Below are 21,710 nucleotides of genomic sequence, written 5' to 3' on the forward strand. Positions count from 1 at the left end.
GAAAAAACCAGGTGTAAATGCCCTCCGAAACGCATTCAAGACGCTCAAACCACTTCAGGAGGAGGTCTGAGACGCATTCCAGACGAAACTGAACAAGTGTAAATGCATCTGGTTGTTTAAACCACATATGTAAATTGTACTCCTCCCAAAAATGCTAAAAAATAAATAATAAAAAAACCGTGTGAGAAAAAAACACAATTTCTCCACAGTGTCCCTTTAATGATAGGCCTACTCTAAATAAGAAACTACAACTGCCAGTAAGTGGCGGTAAATGTCTAAACGAGCCAGTCACTGAATCATTCATTCATTCAAATCATTCAAACGGCTGATTCATTCAGGAATTAAAGTAAATGGCTCTCTTAATTAATGAATCACTGAATCATTGATTCACCCGATTGATTCACTCGAACTGCAGATTTATTCAGGAATTAAAGTAAATGGCTCTCTTAATGAATGAATCATTGAATCATTGATTCACCCGATTCGTTCAAAACGCGAATTCATTCAGAAAATCCATTATGTGTTGCTATGAGAAGCACAGTCACTCTGCTATGGCTTTATAGGTAACAAAAACAGACAATATTGTGTCTAAAATATATCACAATATTAACTTCTTATTGAACTGATGTATAAAATCAGTGTCACGTTTGCACTCGTGCCATTCGGGGGAAACATTTGCACTCATGTGTGATATTGCGCTCGTTACTTGTGTGATATTGCTTAACTATACCATATGATATAAATACGAGACAAAAACTCATACAGGGACATTTTAACATGTTATATATTCACAATAATTTGTTCTAGTATATTGTTGTACCATTCAATCAAACAGCATCACACTAAACGCTGGCACTCAGCCTAAATAACAGAGACAAAATAGTTTAAATCCCATGAGAAGAATCACCAGACATTAGTGTAATTCACTAAACGATAAGATCATCAGCGTAGAGTCTGCGGCCTGTGGCGCTGCTTTCACTCAGTCATTTGTAAAAAGACGCCCTAAAGCTACAGCGAGAACCAGACTTTCTGGAGTGAGTGAGTGAGTGAGTGTGTGTGGCCTGAAGGGACAAACCGGCTCATTACAACACAACTATCACTGTCAAAACATCTCTTTCCACCCACAACCATCTTTCAACACCTTTAGAGACGGCTGATGATTGTTAAAGTCTATGGGCGCTATCATACACTCAGTGCAATGTAGCACCAGGCGCGACGCAAGTGTGTTTTGCTAGTTTCAGCCTGACGCAGTTATCATTTTCTCATTGTTTAAATAGCAAATGCATTTGCGCCTATTTGTGCGCCCATGAGCTGCTGGTCTGAGAACGAGTGTGTGTTCTGGCGCATTGTTGGACTGTTGTTATTTTGAGGAACTGAAATAGACTGAGCCATTGACCAACTGAACCCTGCTCTAAAGTCAATGGCGCAATATTTTTTTGTTATTTAAAGAGCGCATTTGTAATTTGGTCCACAACACGCGTACACTTTTAAAAGATTAATATTGTGTACATAAAGATATGGTGGAATCCGGCTTGACCCGTAGATGGTCTGCTTATGCTTTAACCTCACACACACACACACACACACACACACACACGATCATATCCGTTTGTGCTCTGGAGAAACATTCAGTTTTTCCGCTTGCAAATTCCTCCATGTAAATAGCGAATCCGCCATGGCGCAAGTGTGAATGTGAATGGGAGATGAGACTCTGATTGGTTCATTGCACATTACGCCCAAAACACACCCATTACTCATTAAGAGAATAGGGACAAAACACACCCATTACTCATTAAAGGGATAGTTCACCCAAAAATGAAAATTCTGTCATCATTTACTCACCCTCAAGGAAGATATTTGGAAGAATGTTTGTAACCAAACAGATCTCGGTCCCCATTGACTACCATAGTATATTTTTTTCCTACTATGGAAGTCAATGGGGACCGAGATCTGTTTGATTACAAACATTCTTCCAAATATCTTCCTTTGTGTTCAGCAGAACAAAGAAACTCATACAGGTTTGGAACAACTTGAGGGTGAGTAAATGATGACAGAATTTTCATTTTTGGGTGAACTATCCCTTTAAGAGAACAGGGACGACCCTTTTAGACCACTTGGATTCGGCAGTGAAGTGCACTTGCACCGTGCGCTTTAGACCATGCGCTTAGATCGTTAAAATAGGGCCCTGTGTGTCTGAGACAGCGCTGGTTTAAGTACTAAAGATTCGTGCTAAGACGACAGATTCCCCCCCACCCAGCGAGAGAGATTAATGCTTTCAAAAATCAGCTTGTTTTCTAAATCCTCAAAGATTTAACCGCTACTGCTGTTTCCTGAATAATATCACAGCAAAGTCATGAAGCACGTGTTTAATTTTGGTAAACGATTCACTGTCTCTCCTGGGATGTGTGCGTGAGGAAATAAGATGCGTTGGTCTTGTCAAAAGCAGCCGTTGAGGTTTGACGTTTCTTCGGATGAGTAAATGCTACAATTGGAGCGAATCCAAACAACCTTGGAAAGGTTCCTGAGGTTTTGCCTTCCTCTCGGATTACACTCACATAAAAATGGATTTCTCAACAGCCTGGCAAAGGTCCAATCTGATTGGCTGTGAATCAAGGCAGACGGGTTTCTATCGGTCTGCTGGGTAACGGCGAATCCCTCACCAAGCAATCGCTGAAACTGCACCAGAGAGGCACATTACATCTGCAAGACAAACTAAAGCTGCAGGAACAGCGGTCTCTCATGCGGTGCACGTCACTTTTACACCTCGTACTAAATAAAGTTATTTTTCCAATTATTTAGACACAAACTGATTTTTTTGCTGCACAGCCACTGAAACCTCTTAATGCTCAACATAAGATAAAAATCAATATAATAACTGAGTATCAAATCATCATATTAGAATGATTTCTGAAGGATCATGTGACACTGAAGACTGGAGTAATGATGCTGAAAATTCAGCTTTGCATCATAGTAATAAATTATATTTTAAAGTATATTAAAATAGAAAACCATTATTTTAAATTGTAATAATATTTCACAGTGTTATTTTCTGTATTTTTGATCAAATAAATGCAGCCTGGGTGAGCAGAAGATACTTTCAAAAACATTAAAAATAGTAATGTTTTCAAACTTTTGACCCGTACTGTGTGTATATGTATATATATTACTATACATATACTATAAATCCCCTAATTTAAATTCTATTTTATTCTTATTTGTTATTCTGACATTCAATCATGCCAATAAAACGCCACTTTAAATAGAACTGATTTTAACAAATAAATTGCATGACTTCCTTTTAGAGCTTTGTAAACTATACAATCATTATTAAAATATTTCTCTTTTTTTGATTCACACTGTTCTTTTTATACCCCAGCACACCAGAAAGAAGTAAAATAAGAATAAAATCAGTAAAAAGTGCAAAAAGATTGTAATTATTGCAAATAATCACATTCAGAATAACTGTAACTGTGCATTGAGCTTTGCTCTCTGTTAAATTTGATTGCAGATTTAATTAGTAACTTTAAACGTCCCTTTAGTGGGCGGACTACTATAAAATACCATTTCTGCTATTTAAAGACATGTCAGAAATATTAAGAGTAATTTAGTAGCATGCTTTTTAAAATTGAAGAAATTTGAAGAACTTAATGATCGCCATATGATTCACCCAATCGAATATTTATTGTTTAAAGTGACAATACAACCCGCCAGCAGAGTCATTCTCACTGAAAGTAAGCAATCGCTTCATGACTTTTAATTTAACACTTCTCAGGCATGAAGCGACCACTGAAGTAATCATCGTAATGCGGACGGCTGACTCTGAACTCATTTCCGAACGCGAGCCGGAGCCTCACACACTCCTCGTCCTCACACACTCCTCGTCCTCCTGGGAGCGTTTAGGGCTCCTGAAATCTCATCTTTAAATGACACTTTACGTCAGGGTGGCTGGGCGCCGACGCGTGCTGCTGTTAGCCTGATTAACACTTCATCCGATCACGTCCCGGAGAGTGTGTGTTAGCCTGTTTGGAGGAGTGGACGACGTGTGTGTCCAGTGATTAAACAAAACTAAGTTGGCACAGAGGATTAGTCACACTTCCACAATAAAACACATGTGATTAATTGTGTCCCTCTTTATCTACTTCTCGTCATTACATTCTCAGTGAATTTCCGACATCCTTCACCCAGGATTCCAGGGAAGGTTAATTGTGTCCTCGGAAGAAACTAGAGACCGATAAATCAAAGCAGCTTTGACAAACGCCAATCCTCGTCCTTCCTAAATAATGTTTCAGCAGCTTTTCATTAACACTTAGGCTATTACAAGGTTATTTTATAAATGCATCTTGAGGTTAACAATCTGCAGCGATGCATACTGTGGTTATATGATGAAATATGATGTGTTATTATGAAAGCATGAGATTTACCCAATTATGCAACATTATATTTGCTTTGAGTGTTTTTTTTTTGTGCATTGATGAACTTTGAATGCACATACGGCAGCAAAAAAAAAGAAAATACATAAAAATGTGGATGTTTTTAAAAGAAGTCTCTTCTGCTCACCAAGAATGCATTTATTTGATTAAAAATACAGTAAAAATATAGTGAAATATTATTAAAACTTAAAAAAAAATTTTTTTCTATGTGAATATCTAATAAAGTGTAATTTATTCCTGTGATCAAAGCTGAATTTTCAGCATCATTACTCCAGTCTTCAGTGTCACATGATCCTTCAGAAATCATTCTAATATGATGATTTGATGCTCAATTATTATCAGTTATTATTAGTATTTAATCATTAATAATGGTTCTTATTACTACCAATGTTAGAAACAGTTTTGTCGCTTCATATTTTTGTGGAAACCATGATACTTTTTTTCAGAATTCTTTAATGAATGGAAAATTAAAAAAGAATAGCATCTTTATAAATATATTTAATGTCACTTTTGATAAATTTAATGTGTTCACATTTTTATATTGCCCCCAAACTTTCATTTTCAGCATTGCTAATAATCATAAATGTTTCTTGATCATCAAATCATCATATTAGATTGATTTCTGAAGGATCATGTGACATTTGAAAGGTAAACTGTATTTTTTTAAGAATATTTAGAAACCTTTTATATCCTTTATGTCGAACTATGATTTCAGTAATATAATGAATGAGGTAGAAGGAGATAAAATAGCTTGATTCTCAACATTTTCTTCCTACTAAACCATTAATAATTTATTAATTTACTGGTTTTCCTAAATCACCCCTTTTTATATCATAATTTGCTTCTCTTGTATACATGCGTATTTCCAACTCTTGTTAATGTATAGGTAACTGAATTGACCTGTGCCTGTGTTTTTTTAATTTATTATTATTGTTAAATTTTTAATAATTTTTTATTAATATTATGTAAAAGAGATATTTTACTTAATAATATTGTTGTAATATGCTGCCATAATTTTGTTACATCTCAAAAAAAGTGTGAAAACAAAAAAAGTGTAGTGTTCCCTATGAATAGGCATGATTATACGGACACTTGCCTTCTTGACCTCGTATTTAATGGCCAGCTTGACTCGACTGAGCAGTGAGCGATGATGCTGGCCTTCCTCGAGCTCGGCCGATATATCTCCGTTCAGGATGGCCTCGACCTCCTCTGTGTCTCGGCACAGATCCAGAACGCCAACCACAAAGTCTTTACACTGCATGGACAGCTTTCTGTAGTCGTTCTGTGGAGAAGCAGAGAAACAGCAGATCAGTTGTTTAGAAGAGGCCTATTATAACCTTTTACAAAGTCTATTGATTTTGAGCTCTGAACAGGTTTTCCTGCTTGAATGTTGATTATTTTTCTCATATTCTCCATTGTTGCGGCTCCTCTCTTCCCAGTCTGTCAGTAACGCTCCGGAGTGTGTTTCCCGTACAGCGCCGTAACTCGCGGCTTAACTACTATAGTACAACGCATCATTGAAGAAATCAACTAGCGAGTCACGACTGTTTCCCAAAACCATATTGACGCAAATTGGTCGTTGAACCACGTTGGTTAATGACGTCACGCACATGGTGGAGTAATAACTTCTTTTAATGAATCTGTTTGCGATCGAATTAACGCTAGATGTTTTGCTATAAATTACAGACATTGCATCTGAGGACTATTTCTCATTTTTATCAGTTATTTTGCTTTATTTCCAGATTCAATCATAAGCTCGTTCTTACGCACTAGAGCACCGTTGCACATGCACACTCTTCAAAAACGGTGCTTTAAATCTCTTGACAAACTAAAAGACATAAATTACATTTGTATGTATTCTAAATAAAAGACACAGGTTGTACTGAATGTCAGCTTGCTTATTTTGCTCCAGATCAGGATTTATTGAGTCCACATGTCATACAAACAAGAAACTCTGCTTCTAAGAGAAGGAGAGCTGTCGTTCCTAACACACAACTTTCACAACTTTGTTGGAACGATGGTTTCGGGAAACACCGACTCGTTGAACTGCTGATAACGACGGAACTTGCGAACATAGTTGGCTAACGATGCTTTCGGGAAACACACTCCAGTTTAGTTCCTGTCTCTATGAAGCCCCTCCTTCTGAAAAGCACACTGTGCTCTGATTGGTCGGCTGGAGCAGTGTGTTGTGATTGGTCGAGTGCTTTGAGTGTGTTTGGGAAATGTCCCGCCCCTTCCCATAACCGCCAGTTTAACACACAACTAACTAACTCAACCAGGCCCCGCCCCTTTATTCTGCACATTAATTATTATAATGAGGAATATTGTGACGTGTTCATTCCCGGAAGAAACTCAAGACTACAATGGAGGCGTTTCAGGAGTTCAGAAACACTGACACTGATATAGAGAAGAGCTGTGGGACTTTGCAGAGCTTTATCATGATCAAACAGCAACATTACACACTGAAGAAAGATGAACATGAGAAGAAAGCAGAATAGCTCCTTTTTAAATGAATTCACCGTCCACAGGGGCCTTCGGTTGAAAAGGTTGTCAGACTCAAACAACCACTGCAACAGCCGACTCAAGGAGATACATGTCAGAATCCATCAAACAAAGTTCAAACATTTATAGTTATAGTTATAGTTCTCTTGGAAAAAGAAAGAATGTTCTGATCCAACAAAATTCTTCCAAGACTTGCAATTTTTTCAAAGGAAACATGGTTTAGTTGGTGATTGTGATCACACTACAATTATCGTTGGTTGTGTCTAAATCAATGTTTTGTTGTTCTTTAAGGAAAATTGTCTGGCCTGGAATAATAAATCATTCTTGATATCAAAACATTACCGCAAGTCTAGAACATTTTCCACTTGTTCATACCGAAACAGCAGGGAAGCAGCAAAACATGATATGACCACAAAAAGTATTTGGACATTTATACAAATGTATGAATGTATAATATTTTAAATCTAAGTTCTGTCTCTGTGTGTCAAATGTTGCAGGATCTTTTCACTAACATCACTTTTATTCATCATGTTTGAAGTCTAACAAACTAACACAATGCTTCATTTTTGAATGTCTCAAATGAATGCATAATACTTTCAGGATTAACAGGTTATTTCAATATTTTCTAATGACAAACTATGTTTGCAATTCATAAAATTTAATGAAATTAATTAAAACTACATTAAAACTAAATATATAAAATTACCCCATGATGGAACCCCTTAAGATTCTATATAGAACATTTTCTTCTAAAAATGTATATCTACTGATATTCATATGTTAAGTAAAGTAAATAAATAATTTTTGGGTCCATTTTTGATTTTTTTTTACATTGTTAGAAAAGTCTTTGGAACAAAAAAAAGAGTTACACAATCATTACACCATAAAACAACAGAAATGGGTGAGTTAAAGTCAACATGAAATCAAAACTCAAACATTTTATTATATGTATTACTGGGCTTAATGTAAATGAATCACTTGTGCATATTATTTAAAAAAATAAAATAAAATCGAATACATTGAAATTAACAAATCTCTGAAATTAATTAAGTGATGGAGTCTTAACTCTGAACTATTTCCAATAGCAATGAACTGTGTTTTCTAGAACTCTATATTGATTCTCTTGACATGAGAGTCATGAGTCTATGTGAATCATGAGAGTCTATGTGAATCTATGTGAATCATGAGAGTCTATGTGAATCATGAGAGTCTATGTGAATCATGAGAATCTATGTGAATCATGAGAGTCTATGTGAATCATGAGAGTCTATGTGAATCATGAGAGTCTATGTGAATCATGAAAGAGTCTATGTGAATCTATGTGAATCATGAGAGAGTCTATGTGAATCATGAGAGTCTATGTGAATCTATGTGAATCATGAGAGAGTCTATGTGAATCATGAGAGTCTATGTGAATCATGAGAATCTATGTGAATCATGAGAGTCTATGTGAATCATGAGAGTCTATGTGAATCTATGTGAATCATGAGAGTCTATGTGAATCATGAGAGTCTATGTGAATCATGAGAATCTATGTGAATCATGAGAGTCTATGTGAATCATGAGAGTCTATGTGAATCATGAGAGTCTATGTGAATCATGAAAGAGTCTATGTGAATCATGAGAGTCTATGTGAATCTATGTGAATCATGAAAGAGTCTATGTGAATCATGAGAGTCTATGTGAATCTATGTGAATCATGAGAGAGTCTATGTGAATCATGAGAGTCTATGTGTTTATGAGAATCATCCTGGGTGATTCTCTGACTGATTTACACTGAATACATCTTTTACCAAGCAGAAATGAATTGAATGATTGAATAAGCATAATCAAACAGTATGTAGTCCTCCATATGTGACCCTGGATCACGTCACCAGTCTCGAGTCGCACGGGTATATCTGTGGCAATAGCCAACAATACATAGTATGGGTCAAAATTATCGATTTTTCTTTTATGCCAAAAATCATTAGGATATTAAGTAAAGATCATGTTCCATGAAGATATTTTGTAAATTTCCTACCGTAAATATATAAAACATTTATTTCTGTGAGTGAATGCTGCACAATCGTGAACATAAATTAACAACTTTAAAGGAGATTTTCTCAATATTTCGATTTTTTTGCACCCTCAGATTCCAGATTTACAATAGTCGTATCTCGGACATATATTGTCCTATCCTAACAAACCATACATCAATGGAAAGCTTATTTATTCAGCTTCTAGATAATGTATAACTCTCAATTTTTTTAAAATGACCCCTGTGACTGGTTTTGTGGTTCAGGGTCACATATGAGTGTGATCTCCCAGCATGCACTGCTGCTGAGGTTCTGTTTAAAACATGGCATGCTGTGTGTTTTATTGTTCTCTGTGGGATTCATTTTACCTTCTCATACCACCAGGACGACAACAAATCTCTTATCAGCATGAGGAAAGCAATATAACTGACCATATGTTGAACCCAGACATCATGACGTTATCAAACTGGGTATGATGAGTGTACAATAACTGCGAAAATGTGACATTTATTTGCTCAATACAGGACAGAAGGTAAAAGTGTACAGTACACCAAGAGCTAAAGCAAAATTTGGGTGAATCTCACAAAAGAACATATCCAAAGTCACCAAATCAAAAGAAATAAACATAAAATATACAGAAACCTTATAATTAAATAAATAATCATAAATTAATTCTAAGATGTGCTTACAAAAAGTATACATTTTCTTCATGCAAAATATATTATTTTTCATTTCTTTTGAAATACGACCTGTTCTAGACAGGCTTTGTGAGATTCACACATGAATGCATTATTATGTATCTATCTATCAGTGTTTTTTGTGAATCAATAAACTTTGAATACACACATGAGATCTGCAGCAAAATATAACATACAACATAATTCATAATTCTGTCTGAAATAGAAGCTCTTGTACTGATACAGAGCTGAAGAGAGAGCTCGAAGTGAATATCTGGCTCGGCACTGATCGAAATCTACAGCGATTCAATTGTCCAGACTGACAGACAGACAAGCAGATACGCTGACAGACAGTCTAACCTTGACATAAAAGCTGAATCAGCAAGCATGACATTTACTGTTAGTCTGAGTTAGTGAATGTAGTCAAACATATTTACCAGAGTGAAGCCATTGTGCTGCGATGTCTCTTTATTACGGTTCTTTTTATCCTGTCGACGGCGGCAGCACACACACACACAAACATACACACACGCAACAGAAGTTAAAATGCTGTTAAAATGGAGAGAGAGTTTGGGATGGAGAAGGAAATTCATGTTTAACACAACAAAATGCAGCTGGAGAAAGAGTGGCCACGTTCACACACATTTCTTTTACTGTCTATGGTTCAAAATAGGCAACACAATCTCATGGCAATGACACGTAACTATTTTATGTTTTGGCGAATTTGTGGCCGATTCAAACGAAACCGTACGTTTTCCTACGAACTGCTGAAGAATAATATAAAAAAAAGTACAAAAATAACTTAAATTAACTAAATAAACAAAAAACTATAAAGACATAAAAAAACTAATAAAAATGACAAACACAACAATTTTTTTTTTTAAATAAAATATTAGCAAAAACTATTATAGTAGCCTATATCTTGATATAACACTTGCAAACACAGTGTTTTCACAACTGTCACTAGCTATGTTTCCATCAACCTATTTTTATGTGCATTTTGGGATATCGCATTAAAAAAAAAAAAAAAAAAAAAAAACATGGATGGAAACAGATGCGCATAAAATCTAAAAAAGCACATAAAAAACGAATTGAGTGGCATAAACTTTTTATCCAATAAGAAAACATGTGCATAAACTATGATGGAAACACATTTCCCGAATCAATTCCCCGATGCGCGCCAAAAAAGACGTGACTTTTTCTTAGTGATATTTAGCTTCAGTTTATCAGGAAGTGATGATTTTTAAATTATGAATGGAAACGTTGCTTTATTCTTTTATTTTTATGCGATAATCCAAAGTTGCACATAAGTTAAATGCGCAACTTTGGATGGAAACATAAGAGTGACTCCTGTATTATTTTCATGCAACGCAATAATTTAAAAGATTCGCTCTTTTAATTAAAAAGTGGCTGTGACTCCCCAAAGCGTTGCTGTGTGTACGTGGCCAATAAAACTATTATGCAAAATATTTAAGGAAAAATAAATATCAAAACATGATATTAAAGCAAAAAAATATGGTGCACATTTAAAAAAAAAAAAAAAAAAAAATCACCATGTTGGTCCAGTCATCCTACCTTAAACTCCTTTTCGATGTTGGCGAGCTTGGCGAGCTCATTGCTCAGCTCCAGCGCGGTCAGTACGGGGTCCTCGCTGGATAAAGAGAGATACGCCGGGCTAGCGAGTCCACGATACGCGTTTATCCTAGACCGCGAGTGGCTGAACGCGTCTTTTCTCTGCTTCTCCGTGCACTCGGCACACTTGCAGAAGTAGTCGTGTGGTCGCTCGATCCTGGCGCCTTTCATTAGTAGCATGTGCACCACTTCGTATTTCTGGCAGTGCGCGGCTAAGATGATCGGAGTGATATCGGGCGAGAACCGTGTGCCGTCCTCGTCGTACGAGTAGAAGTCGTCGTCCTGCAACTCGCAGGGGCTTCGGGTCAATCGTTCGCTGCTCGCGAATGACGGATGTCCCAGAATGGCCTCCACGATTCGTATGTAACCTTTGGAAATGGCTAACAGGAGGGCATCCCCGACACGGGCCAGGTTGTCTCGTCGCAGGAGAAGCTCGGTGACCTCTAGGTGCTCGTTACCCACGGCTAATTGCAGTCCGTTCTGTCCCATGTAGTCCACGCAGTTCACGTTGAGCGTGGATGATTCTTCTAGCATCTTTCGGACCACTGGGATGTTCCCGTACTCCGCTGCGTCTAGAAAGCGCTCCTCTTCTGCTGTGAGACTGCTTCCCCGAGCGTTGAACATGAATGCCGGTCCACGAATCGCTTGGCGTCGACCCTTCTCTCGCGTTAGGGTCATCCTGCGATGGGGGAAAGCATCCGAGGATTTCCTGCAGAGTGAAAAACACGTATTTATACCTTGTGTGCATTACAATCAAGTCAAGTCAGCTTTATTTATAAAGCGCTTTTTACAATACAGATTGTTTCAAAGCAGAGTTAAATAATGCAACAAAGTTTGTTTCTAGAAGAAAACAAGATTAAAGACGCATCTCTTTAGCCTAGCATTCATATAATGCATCTCCTCACCTTGTACAGTTATCAGATCAAATGCACTTGATTATTCTTGCTTAATGCTAATTATTTTCTATTTGCTTTTCTGTTTTATCGTGGGATGCCCGTCCTGAGGTAACGAGAGAGTATGTCAGCTCCAGTTTGGATCCAGCCTCTTATGAAGACTTCAGATGACCAACACCTGTGACGAGACGGCGCCGACCCCCGCGAAGACTTCAGATGACGCCAACTCTGAATGTGCACCAATGCTACATTTTTCTAAATTGCATGATCATTTGTTAACAAACAAGTATTCATGACTTCAATGAGCTCATTGCTTCTGCATTAAATTATATATGTACATTTCTGAAATGCATAACTTAGACAGTGACCTCTGATAACAGATCTCTCTAAATTGGAATGTGGACTCGTGCATTTTCTGTAAAGCTGCTTTGAAATGATGTGTATTGTGAAAAACGCTATACAAATAAATGTGAATTGAATTGAACTGAAAATTAGTGTCACAGTCCAGCATAAGTTCAGCTCAGTTCAGTACTCATATAATGGTGTCAATGCAGCCAGATCAATAATATTGTTGAATATTAAATTAAATGTTTCAAACTAAGCAAGCCAAAGGCGACAGTGGCAAGGAACCAAAACTTCAGAAAAAAAGCCTTGGGAGAAACCAGTCGCTCAGTTCTCCTCTGGCCAACGAATGAACTGTGTACGATATGATCCAGGCAGCATTACAGGTCAGAAGTCAGATTGGATTAGAACATTCAGAATATTATCCAGTTCCATATGGTTGACAATCAGACCCTTTACGTCAAGCTCATCCAAATGGAAGTGCACGTATAGTCACTTGGCTAAACCTCACGTCACTCTTCATCCTACATGTTGAGTGTGTCTCAGAGAGAGAGAGATGAGAAGTGGCGTGTCGTCAGAGACGTGATCCCACGGGGATGCAAAGCTGAGGTGATTCGGGTCGGACGGTCCTGCTGAAGGCGAGATCGCCCTCTGGCTTTTAATAGCTTTTTAATGAAACGCAACAGATGCCACGTTCAGACAGCAGGTGGAGTGACGTTTGTCCTGAAATCCAGCTGACTCACATTTAGTAAGCACTCGAGGGGAACAGAACAGGCAACAGTGAATACTTATTACAGTATTAAAGTGCCCCTGTGGTGAAAATCCAGCTTTTAATGCTGTTTACATGTCTATGTGGTGTTTTTAATATGCTTTAAGACATGTGTAAATTCATAAGTCGACAGCATTGCTGAGTATTTCCTCCTTAAAACTGCAGTGAACCAAAGACAGTCTCAAAAACACGCTTTGAAATCGCTGGTGTTTCTGACGTCACAAAATACCTTGTAACCAATCAGATCAACGTGTGATCGTCAACCAGTGGATCTCTGAGCTGAGTGAGTGAGTGGAGGCGGGGCTCATTTGCATATTCATAGAACCGCGCATACTAAACGAGGCAAGGGTGTCGAGTTACATTCAAGATATTTTAAGGCATGAAGTCTAATAAACATCCTTACAATTTTGGGAATTGGTTGGGAGTTGGGAATTTGGTACTAGAACTAGAATTACAAATGTTTATTCTCAAAGGGTTTCCACACCTTTTGACCAATGAATTTCCATGACTTTTGCCAGTAATTCTGTGCTTTTAAACTCCCTAGTATGAAAATCTCAGAGAATCTACCAACACTGTTTCCTGAGCCACAATCATGCTGTATTAAACAAATAAAACGCATTACGCCACAAACACACTTCTCTGCTTCAACACAGTATAATCCTTCACAACAAAGTGCACAGTGCCAGCAAATCTCATTAACATGTTAAAAAAGAATCAGAAATGAAAAGCTGAAAGAAACCGTATTGATTCTGCTATTGTTCTCTTATAAATAAATAAAAAAAACATTCAAGACATCAAACAAAATTTTATCTATTGCATGCTTTTCCTGGTGATCCCAATATTGGAAAAAACTGACATTGGGATATTTAGTTTTTCTGCTATACATAATGCGATATGAAAAATAAAATCCACCAGATGACTTGAATAGCTCTATTTGGAAGAATTAATCATTCTAGAATGATTTAGGTGATTTTTTTGCGTATCTGCATAGAAAATAATAAACAAATTACAAGCATAGATAAATACAAATTAAACTGCTTTAGTTTTTCAGGTAAATCTAACAGTATTCAGAATCAGATACAGAAATTGAATTATCAAATGTAAAATAACACTGCATAGTCTTCACTGTATAAATTAAATATAAATAAAAAGCTTCTATTTTGTTGTTTGATTAACATTAATGACACAGACAGCATCAGGTTTATTAGGCTGCTGTCACTTTAAGAGCGAATACACCGGATCTAATGATACGCATCCATTTTCTTTCTCAATAGTTAACGTTCAGCCATAAGCGGCTGTGTTTACGTGCAAGTACAAACAGACGTGAAAGAGCACAGGATTCGGTGTTCAGCGCGTGTTCTAGATTGATTTCTCTTTCGCGTCATCTTCCACTGAAATGGTTTAAAATCACTTGAATGTTTAAAAGGGGTGTCGTAATGCACTTTTCACAAGATGTAAAATAAGTCTCTGATGTCTCCAGAGTGTGTGTGAAGTTTTAGCTCAAAATACCCCACAGATATTTTTATATAGCATGTTAAAATTGTCACTTTTTGAGGGTGAGCAAAAATGCACTGTTTTTGTGTCTGTTCCTTTAAATGCAAATGAGCTGCTGCTCCCGGCACAGGGGGCGGAGCTTCAACAGCTCGTGTCCTTTTACCTCACACACACATGCACTGAACATTTCAAAACTTTTAGCCTTTTATGTTCAAACCGAAGTCAGAAAGATGGAGAGACTCAAGAAGAAGTGACATGTAGAAGCAACAGGACATTTCTGAATGGTTAGTTGATGAATTTATGAAGCTGATGTGTAGTTATCTTCTAGTCATTGATTAGCATATTCTGTCTTGATAATCTATAAACCGTGTTCAGGGGGCGGGGTTTATGTAAATTGTAGGGTTGGTGATGTCACTAACCCGGGAGGAATGTTGTGTAGTCCCTACCAGCCGTTTGTTGTAATTTAATGGCACCGTGACGAATGCGAAGGGGAGATTACTCGCGACTGCTGGCAGATTTGAAAGCCTGTTGAAGATGGAGGATCACGCCTATTCTCGAGGACATGTAACAGAGTCGCCAAGCGAAAGAATTAAAACGATAAAGCAACAGGCAAATCAACAAGACCAAAGTCAATACTGGAGTGGCTCATGAGGAGCAAGGATTTTAAAAGGAAGTTTAAACACTTTCTTCTCGACAAATCTTCGAAGTTTTATAGTTGCATGGCTAACTATAGCATCTATAGCACTATAATCTTGGAATAATACAGCCACCGTAAATACAATTTCACCGCTAGATGGGAGAAAATCTTTCACAGTGTAGCTTTAAGCTGACCGGACCTAAAACATGTGCAAATGATAAATAGGTTAAACTTTGCAATTAATCCGTACGGATCAACTACGATCCCTATACTTGACATACGATGTGACTTATGCTACAATGATATATCGTACAGCCCTAATAGAATGAGTTTGTTTAATTTAAAGGCTGAATTTGGACCCGGTCTTCAGGATTTACTTGAGCAGGGTAATTGATTTCACACAGCTCAGGTCACGTCACGAGAGGCGGAGAGGAGGAGAAGCGTTCAGCTGGAAATCTGCGGCTCAAACTCTACCATGATTCAATAAACGCAGAGCCCTAAACCCCCTGGACTCCAGCAGACAACCCGAAAACCACTTTATCTGCTCTGGAGAGAAGTCTGAGTGAACTTCCTTCTGCGTGCAACCTCATCAAAACTATTAAATAACAAGTATGGGAATTATGTAATGACCAAATGTAGTGAGAAACAAAGAAAAACTCTCGTAAAAAATATATATTTACATTACATGCATTCAACATATATATCAATTCATGAATTCCCTGGGAATCAAACCCATGACATTGGCGTTTTCTTGAGCTATACACTTTACTTTATTGGCCGCCTTTTTAAATGAATTAGATTTGTGCATATGGCTCAATTTATACTTGTCTACAACATGATGAACATGAAGCATTTAAGCATAAGCATTCATATTTGAGATCATAACCCACCTAACACATTTTTTTTGTTCCCAATATGTTTTCAGAACATGCATTTTTAAGGTGAGCCTGGACAGTTTTCTTCATGAAGACAGAATGTTGTTTTTAGGTTGTGAGAACATTCAGTGTTTGTTTAATGAACATACACTCAAAAAGGTGCGATAATAATTGAAATGGTCAAATATTGTCTAAATAATGGTCCTGTTTGACAGGCTACAGTATATTGTTTACTGAATATTAATATCAGACATAGATGATCTGTTTTGAGGAATTTTTGTTGCAATTTCATATCATCTAATACGAATGCTTTCCTAATATTAAGGATGATGATGATGTTGCTGTAAAAGGTTACACATGGTAAAAGCAAATTGGAGCAAAGAAATCAGAAATTCTGAGTTGAATCACATTTATGGAGAAAGAGAGGAAAAAGTGAGCTGAAGCTATTTCTATTCCTTTCATTAAAACACCCTCTCTCCGTTATGGTGAAAAATGGATCGATTGATGTAAATTATGCAGCTCGTTGTTAATCATGTGCAGAAGTGAGAGTTAAACGTGCCTGCTATGTATATATGATCACACACAGCAATGCTTCACACAGACACACATCGCCAAGGCCTATATCTGTCATTCTGCAGCTCTGTTTTACTCAGAAACAACACGCAGATCAACATCTGTGGGCATTTCAGAGTCTGGACAGCATGTGCACAGAAGCACATCCACCGTTAATGAATGCATCACTCACACAAATGCTCATTCTGACTGAGTTCCAGATCTGAATTCATTCATTATCATGTCTATCCTGAAAAGCACGTCAACACAGAGGTCATAAATCAAGACAGCCGTCGTACTTCTTTAGTGGCCAAATCTATCACTATATCATTGCCCGTCACGAGTACTTGAACTCTGCAACTGTGCCACAGACATGAGCGGGACCTCAAATGTTGTGCTATATTTTCTAATTGATCAAGAAGACTTGAAAATGAGTGAAAAAAATCCCAACTTTTGCACAATAAAACATGCTTATGAGAGAATATAACAATCTCTTTTCAGCTTTTCAGGTTTGAGCTCCTGTAAAAAATATTAGTTTAATTAATTTTATAAATATTTTAATGTTCAACAGTCAGAGCCGCCTTAACCTAATGTTAGGCCCCGGGGCTGAGAGGTTTTGTAGGCCCCCCATCCCCTCGATTTATAGAGTCTCATTTTAAAAAAAGTGTAATATCTAGGTAATCTACATCACAGTTGAGAAATTTCAACTTTATGCAAATGAGAAGCGATTTTCGCGAGCAACAACCAATAGGAAAGAAGCCTTTCAGTGGAGCTCAGCTCCCTTCACCGTCTTGAGTGCAGGCAAGACATAAGAGTTTGAGGGCGATGTTTTATATGATTTGACTGTAACCACAAACATGGATATAATAAAATGATGCATGGAAAAGAAACTGTCGACAGTCTCAGTGAGTTTAATTCACACATTTATAGTCCGAGTGTTGTAGTTTTATGATGCAAGTTTAGCACTGCTGCAGTTTCCCCTGCATTATGTTGACTATTAGGGACAAGAAAATTGATTATTTGTCAAATTCGGATGACGTTTTAGTGATTTATGACAGTATGAGTGAGTTTAATTTGTAGATTGATCGATCGTTAATCTAGTAAATTATTTAATCCACTGAACACTGCTGTGTGGTAATATAAAAACACTCTCCCAAAAGCATACTTTATTCCTAGTCAAATTAAAATAATATAGTTGTATCACTTGTGATGGTGTTTTGTATAGATGTGGCCAGACGAGCAGTCTACCAATAACGTATGGGGCCACGGGGGTCACTCAATCAGCAGACATGTAACATGCGATTAGAGTGATTGACAGAAAACCTGACAAGTTACAAAACAATATGACCTTTTCAGCTCATCATGAACCTGAACATGGGAGGCCCCTGAACATGGGAGGCCCCTGAACATGGGAGGCCCCTGAACATGGGAGGCCCCTGAACATGGGAGGCCCCTGGGCTTCAGCCCAGGTAAGCCCGTGCATTAATGCAGCCTTGTCAACAGTGGACATATCTGAATTGCATTTCATTTTACAAACATGAGCTGGTAAAATGTGTACTGTCCCTTGAAGGCAATGTAAGTTGTTTTGATAAAATCAATATTTGTGCATATATCTATGTCATGCATGTAGAATCAGCATGCTTTTATATGACTGAAGTTTGACTCATACTAAAACCACATGTTTTGAAAGAGTCAAATAAAGCACTTGAAGGAAGCCATGCATGACCTGGAGCTGTCAATCAAGATCTTACTGGATAAACACGCACATTTAAATGTAAATGCAAACATGCATGACGTTTAATAGAACTGTCTGGTGGTGGAAATGAGATTCAAAACACTGTAGGTGTAAAATGGCTTTTTTGTCGTTTTTGCTTAATTTGACAAAATTGCATCTTGATTGGAAACGATGCACAATGAAAATATTGTTCGAGAGATATTTTCCCTCACACATCACACTTTTGATTATCTTTTGAAAAAAATATTATTTTCATTGTGATGGAAATTATACAGGCTAGTTTTTAAGAAACTGCAATAAATAATTTGTACACAATAAATACTGACATGGTTGATGTTTATTTCACTTTTTGTTTACATTATGATAGTCTAAAAATAGGATATATACATACATATATATATATATATATATATATATATATATAATAACATTTATATGATGGACTTTATTTTTAAAAAATACTGGACTTCTTTATTATTTATTACTTATTTATTAACGATTGAGAGATTTTGAAAGACTTAATTTATTAATAAATAGCTTTTCGTATAATGACGTCATCGAGACGGAAGATTTGGTCAGATTTAGCTAGATTTAGTAAATCCACACAAGTTCATTAATCTCCACTGGGCAAATTACCATCCGCTAGGTGGCGCTTTAAGGTTTATGTCACAGCTTAAATGAGAAAATAAAAATAAAATATATGTTAAGACGTCGTTTAACCTTTTAACGTAATTTCTACATTTGTTAATGTATCATGTTATTAATGAAAAACTACTTACAGAGGGAAATAAACAACATATGAAAAGTATTTCATGTATTTTAATTAAAAATCACTTCAGGTTTTATGTTAAAAAACGTAATATTTTACGTTAATATTTTACTCATAGAAACACAGCCTATTTAATCTCATTGCTTTGACTTTTCATATTATTAAAATGACTTATTGTGCCTTTTTCACGCGTTGTGCGTCATTCCAGTCCGCTCAGAGAGATTCGCGTGAGTTTGTGGAGTTGTGTGAACACACTCACATGTTGTGTCGGTAATATCCCGCTGAAGAGTCTCTGGTCGTCAGGTGATGTGCGTCCACTCCGCCGTTCTCCTCTTTCCAGCACTGCTCATCTTCATCCTCAGAAAACGACACTCTTTTCTGGTATTTGGATCCTCTGGCTTTCATGGACATGCAGAGAGTGAGTCTACTCCGCGGGACTCCAGTGTTAAACACTGACTGCAGGAGATGCTCTTTCTCTCAGTGAGCGAATCCAGCATCAGCATCCAGCGTGCGCGCGAGTGAGTGCGTGCGCGTGCGCGTGTGAGTGACAGGAGAACAGCACCAGCCCCGCCCACATCATTCAATCAACAGCCCTCGTTATTATTAACAAGACGAGGTCAAAGGGTAATCAAGGCACTGTCAAATCAATTATCAATTGAGTGCTTTTCATTGCTTTTCATTACGCCCAACAGTGTGTAGTTGGTTAAAATCTGGTAATATGAATGAAGTGTGCGCCATTTCATGCAAAAGTTTGATTTTGATAATGCTATATGTAGTTTTGTTTGCAGTGCGATACAATTAGGTATTTTGCGGTTTGGGTGTGTGGTTTTGTGTGAATTGTGTTAAATATTTTGATAAAAACCAGCCCAGTTTGCAAAATTGTGTGTCAGCAATTGGAAAAAACTGTAAGTTCACCATTTGAATAAAACATTTCCAAGAATTTGACTAAATCAAATGTTTATAAAATAAACACTATTATTTAAAATATTAGAGTTTATTACATATGTCACTATAAAATATAAATCTATAAATTCTAATGCATCATCCAACATATGTATATATGTGTGTGTGTGAGTGTCTGCTTGTGTGTGTCTATTGTTCTATTGCAAATGCATTAGTAAAAATAATAATAATAATTACTGTACTGTCTGATTGTGTTTGACAATCCAGTCTGACGTTCATGATTATCAGTTATCAAGACTTTGATTCTTCAAGAGAATGGAATGAGACACGAAGAGATTGATTCCTCAAGAGAAAGCCTGAGGACATCTTGATCAATAACAGCGCTGACAGACAATTACCGGTGAAATGTTCGGTTGTCTGTGTGGTCTGACAAACCTCTTCATATGCATTTGATTAAGAAAAGAAAACAAAGGTCAATGTAATCAATAACTGTTTTAATGATGCTGCAGTTAAACGAGGAGCTTTGCTCTCTGTCTTCGAGGAGAATACGTCAAGAGAAAACCATTTGAGATTTCTCTCTCGGTGTGAGCCATCTAGCTGAACTAAATTAGGTTTGGGAATCATAGATAATCATATTATGGTGAACAGTTGTTGAAATTTGGATAAAGCTTATCAATAGAGCAAACTCAGCATCTGTCACTGGCGGATGAAATCATCTGGGAACAGATCGATACAAAGTTATACTCAAAATAAAACTATCGAGAGAGAGTGTGTGTGTGTCTTTGAGTGTCTGTGTCTGTCTATGCGTGTGTGTGTGAGAGAGAGAGAATGTGTGTATGTGAGAGAGAGAGTGTGTGTGTGAATATGAGTGTGTGTGTGTGTGAAAGAGAGAAAGTGTGCATGTGAGTGTGTAAATGAGTGTGTGTGTGTGAGTATGTGTGTGAGTGAGTGTGTCTGCATGTGTTTGTGAGTGTCTGTCTATACAAGTGTGTGTGAATGTGAGTGTGTGAGAGAGAGTGTGTGTGAATGTGAGTGTGTGTCTGCGTGTGTGTGTGAGTGTGTGTGTGACTGAATGTGTGTGAATGTCTGCGTGTGAGTGACTGTCTGCGTGTCTGAGAGTGTGTGTGTGAGAGAATGTGTGTGAATGTGAGTGTGTGTGTGTGTGCGAGTATGTGTGTGTGTGTGTGTGTGTGTCTGTGTATGTGAGTGTGTGTGTCTGTGAGTGTGTGTTATACTCAAAGTTAAACTCAAAATAAAACTATCAAGACTCTAGAGAATGAAAATGTAACTAGTAATCATCTCTGCACACACACACACACACACACACGCACACACACACACGAGTAAAATGTTTTTCACAGATGACCTTTTCACATTTATCTCAGTGAAATCAGAGCAGAAATGAAGAGCTCTTGGTTCTCTAAAGCTTCTCTCCATCACGAGGACGGCGTTTGATTGTTCAAAGTATCCTGCATATGTTTCCCT

General features: G+C 37.3%; 1 protein-coding gene across 3 annotated transcripts in view; it reads right to left on the minus strand.

Moving 5' to 3' along the window:
* Positions 1 to 19,803, minus strand: part of trpc3 (transient receptor potential cation channel, subfamily C, member 3) — a 51,574-nt gene extending 31,771 nt beyond the window's left edge. Inside the window, exons 1-4 of one of the 3 annotated variants that reach the window (XM_084133086.1) lie at positions 19,582 to 19,803; positions 11,200 to 11,965; positions 10,062 to 10,112; positions 5,527 to 5,712 (exon numbers count right to left, since the gene is read on the minus strand). In XM_084133086.1, the coding sequence (XP_083989212.1) occupies positions 5,527 to 5,712; positions 10,062 to 10,112; positions 11,200 to 11,965; positions 19,582 to 19,733 (1,155 nt within the window). In that variant the 5' untranslated portion in view covers positions 19,734 to 19,803. Of the gene's footprint in view, positions 1 to 5,526; positions 5,713 to 10,061; positions 10,113 to 11,199; positions 11,966 to 12,161; positions 12,293 to 19,581 lie in introns of those variants that run through there. The other 2 variants (XM_084133088.1, XM_084133087.1) reach the window with 2 other exon arrangements.
* Positions 19,804 to 21,710: the final 1,907 nt, after the last annotated feature.

The sequence above is a fragment of the Abramis brama genome (genome assembly GCF_963993115.1).
Source record: "Abramis brama genome assembly, chromosome: 13".
Lineage (NCBI taxonomy): Eukaryota > Metazoa > Chordata > Actinopteri > Cypriniformes > Leuciscidae > Abramis > Abramis brama.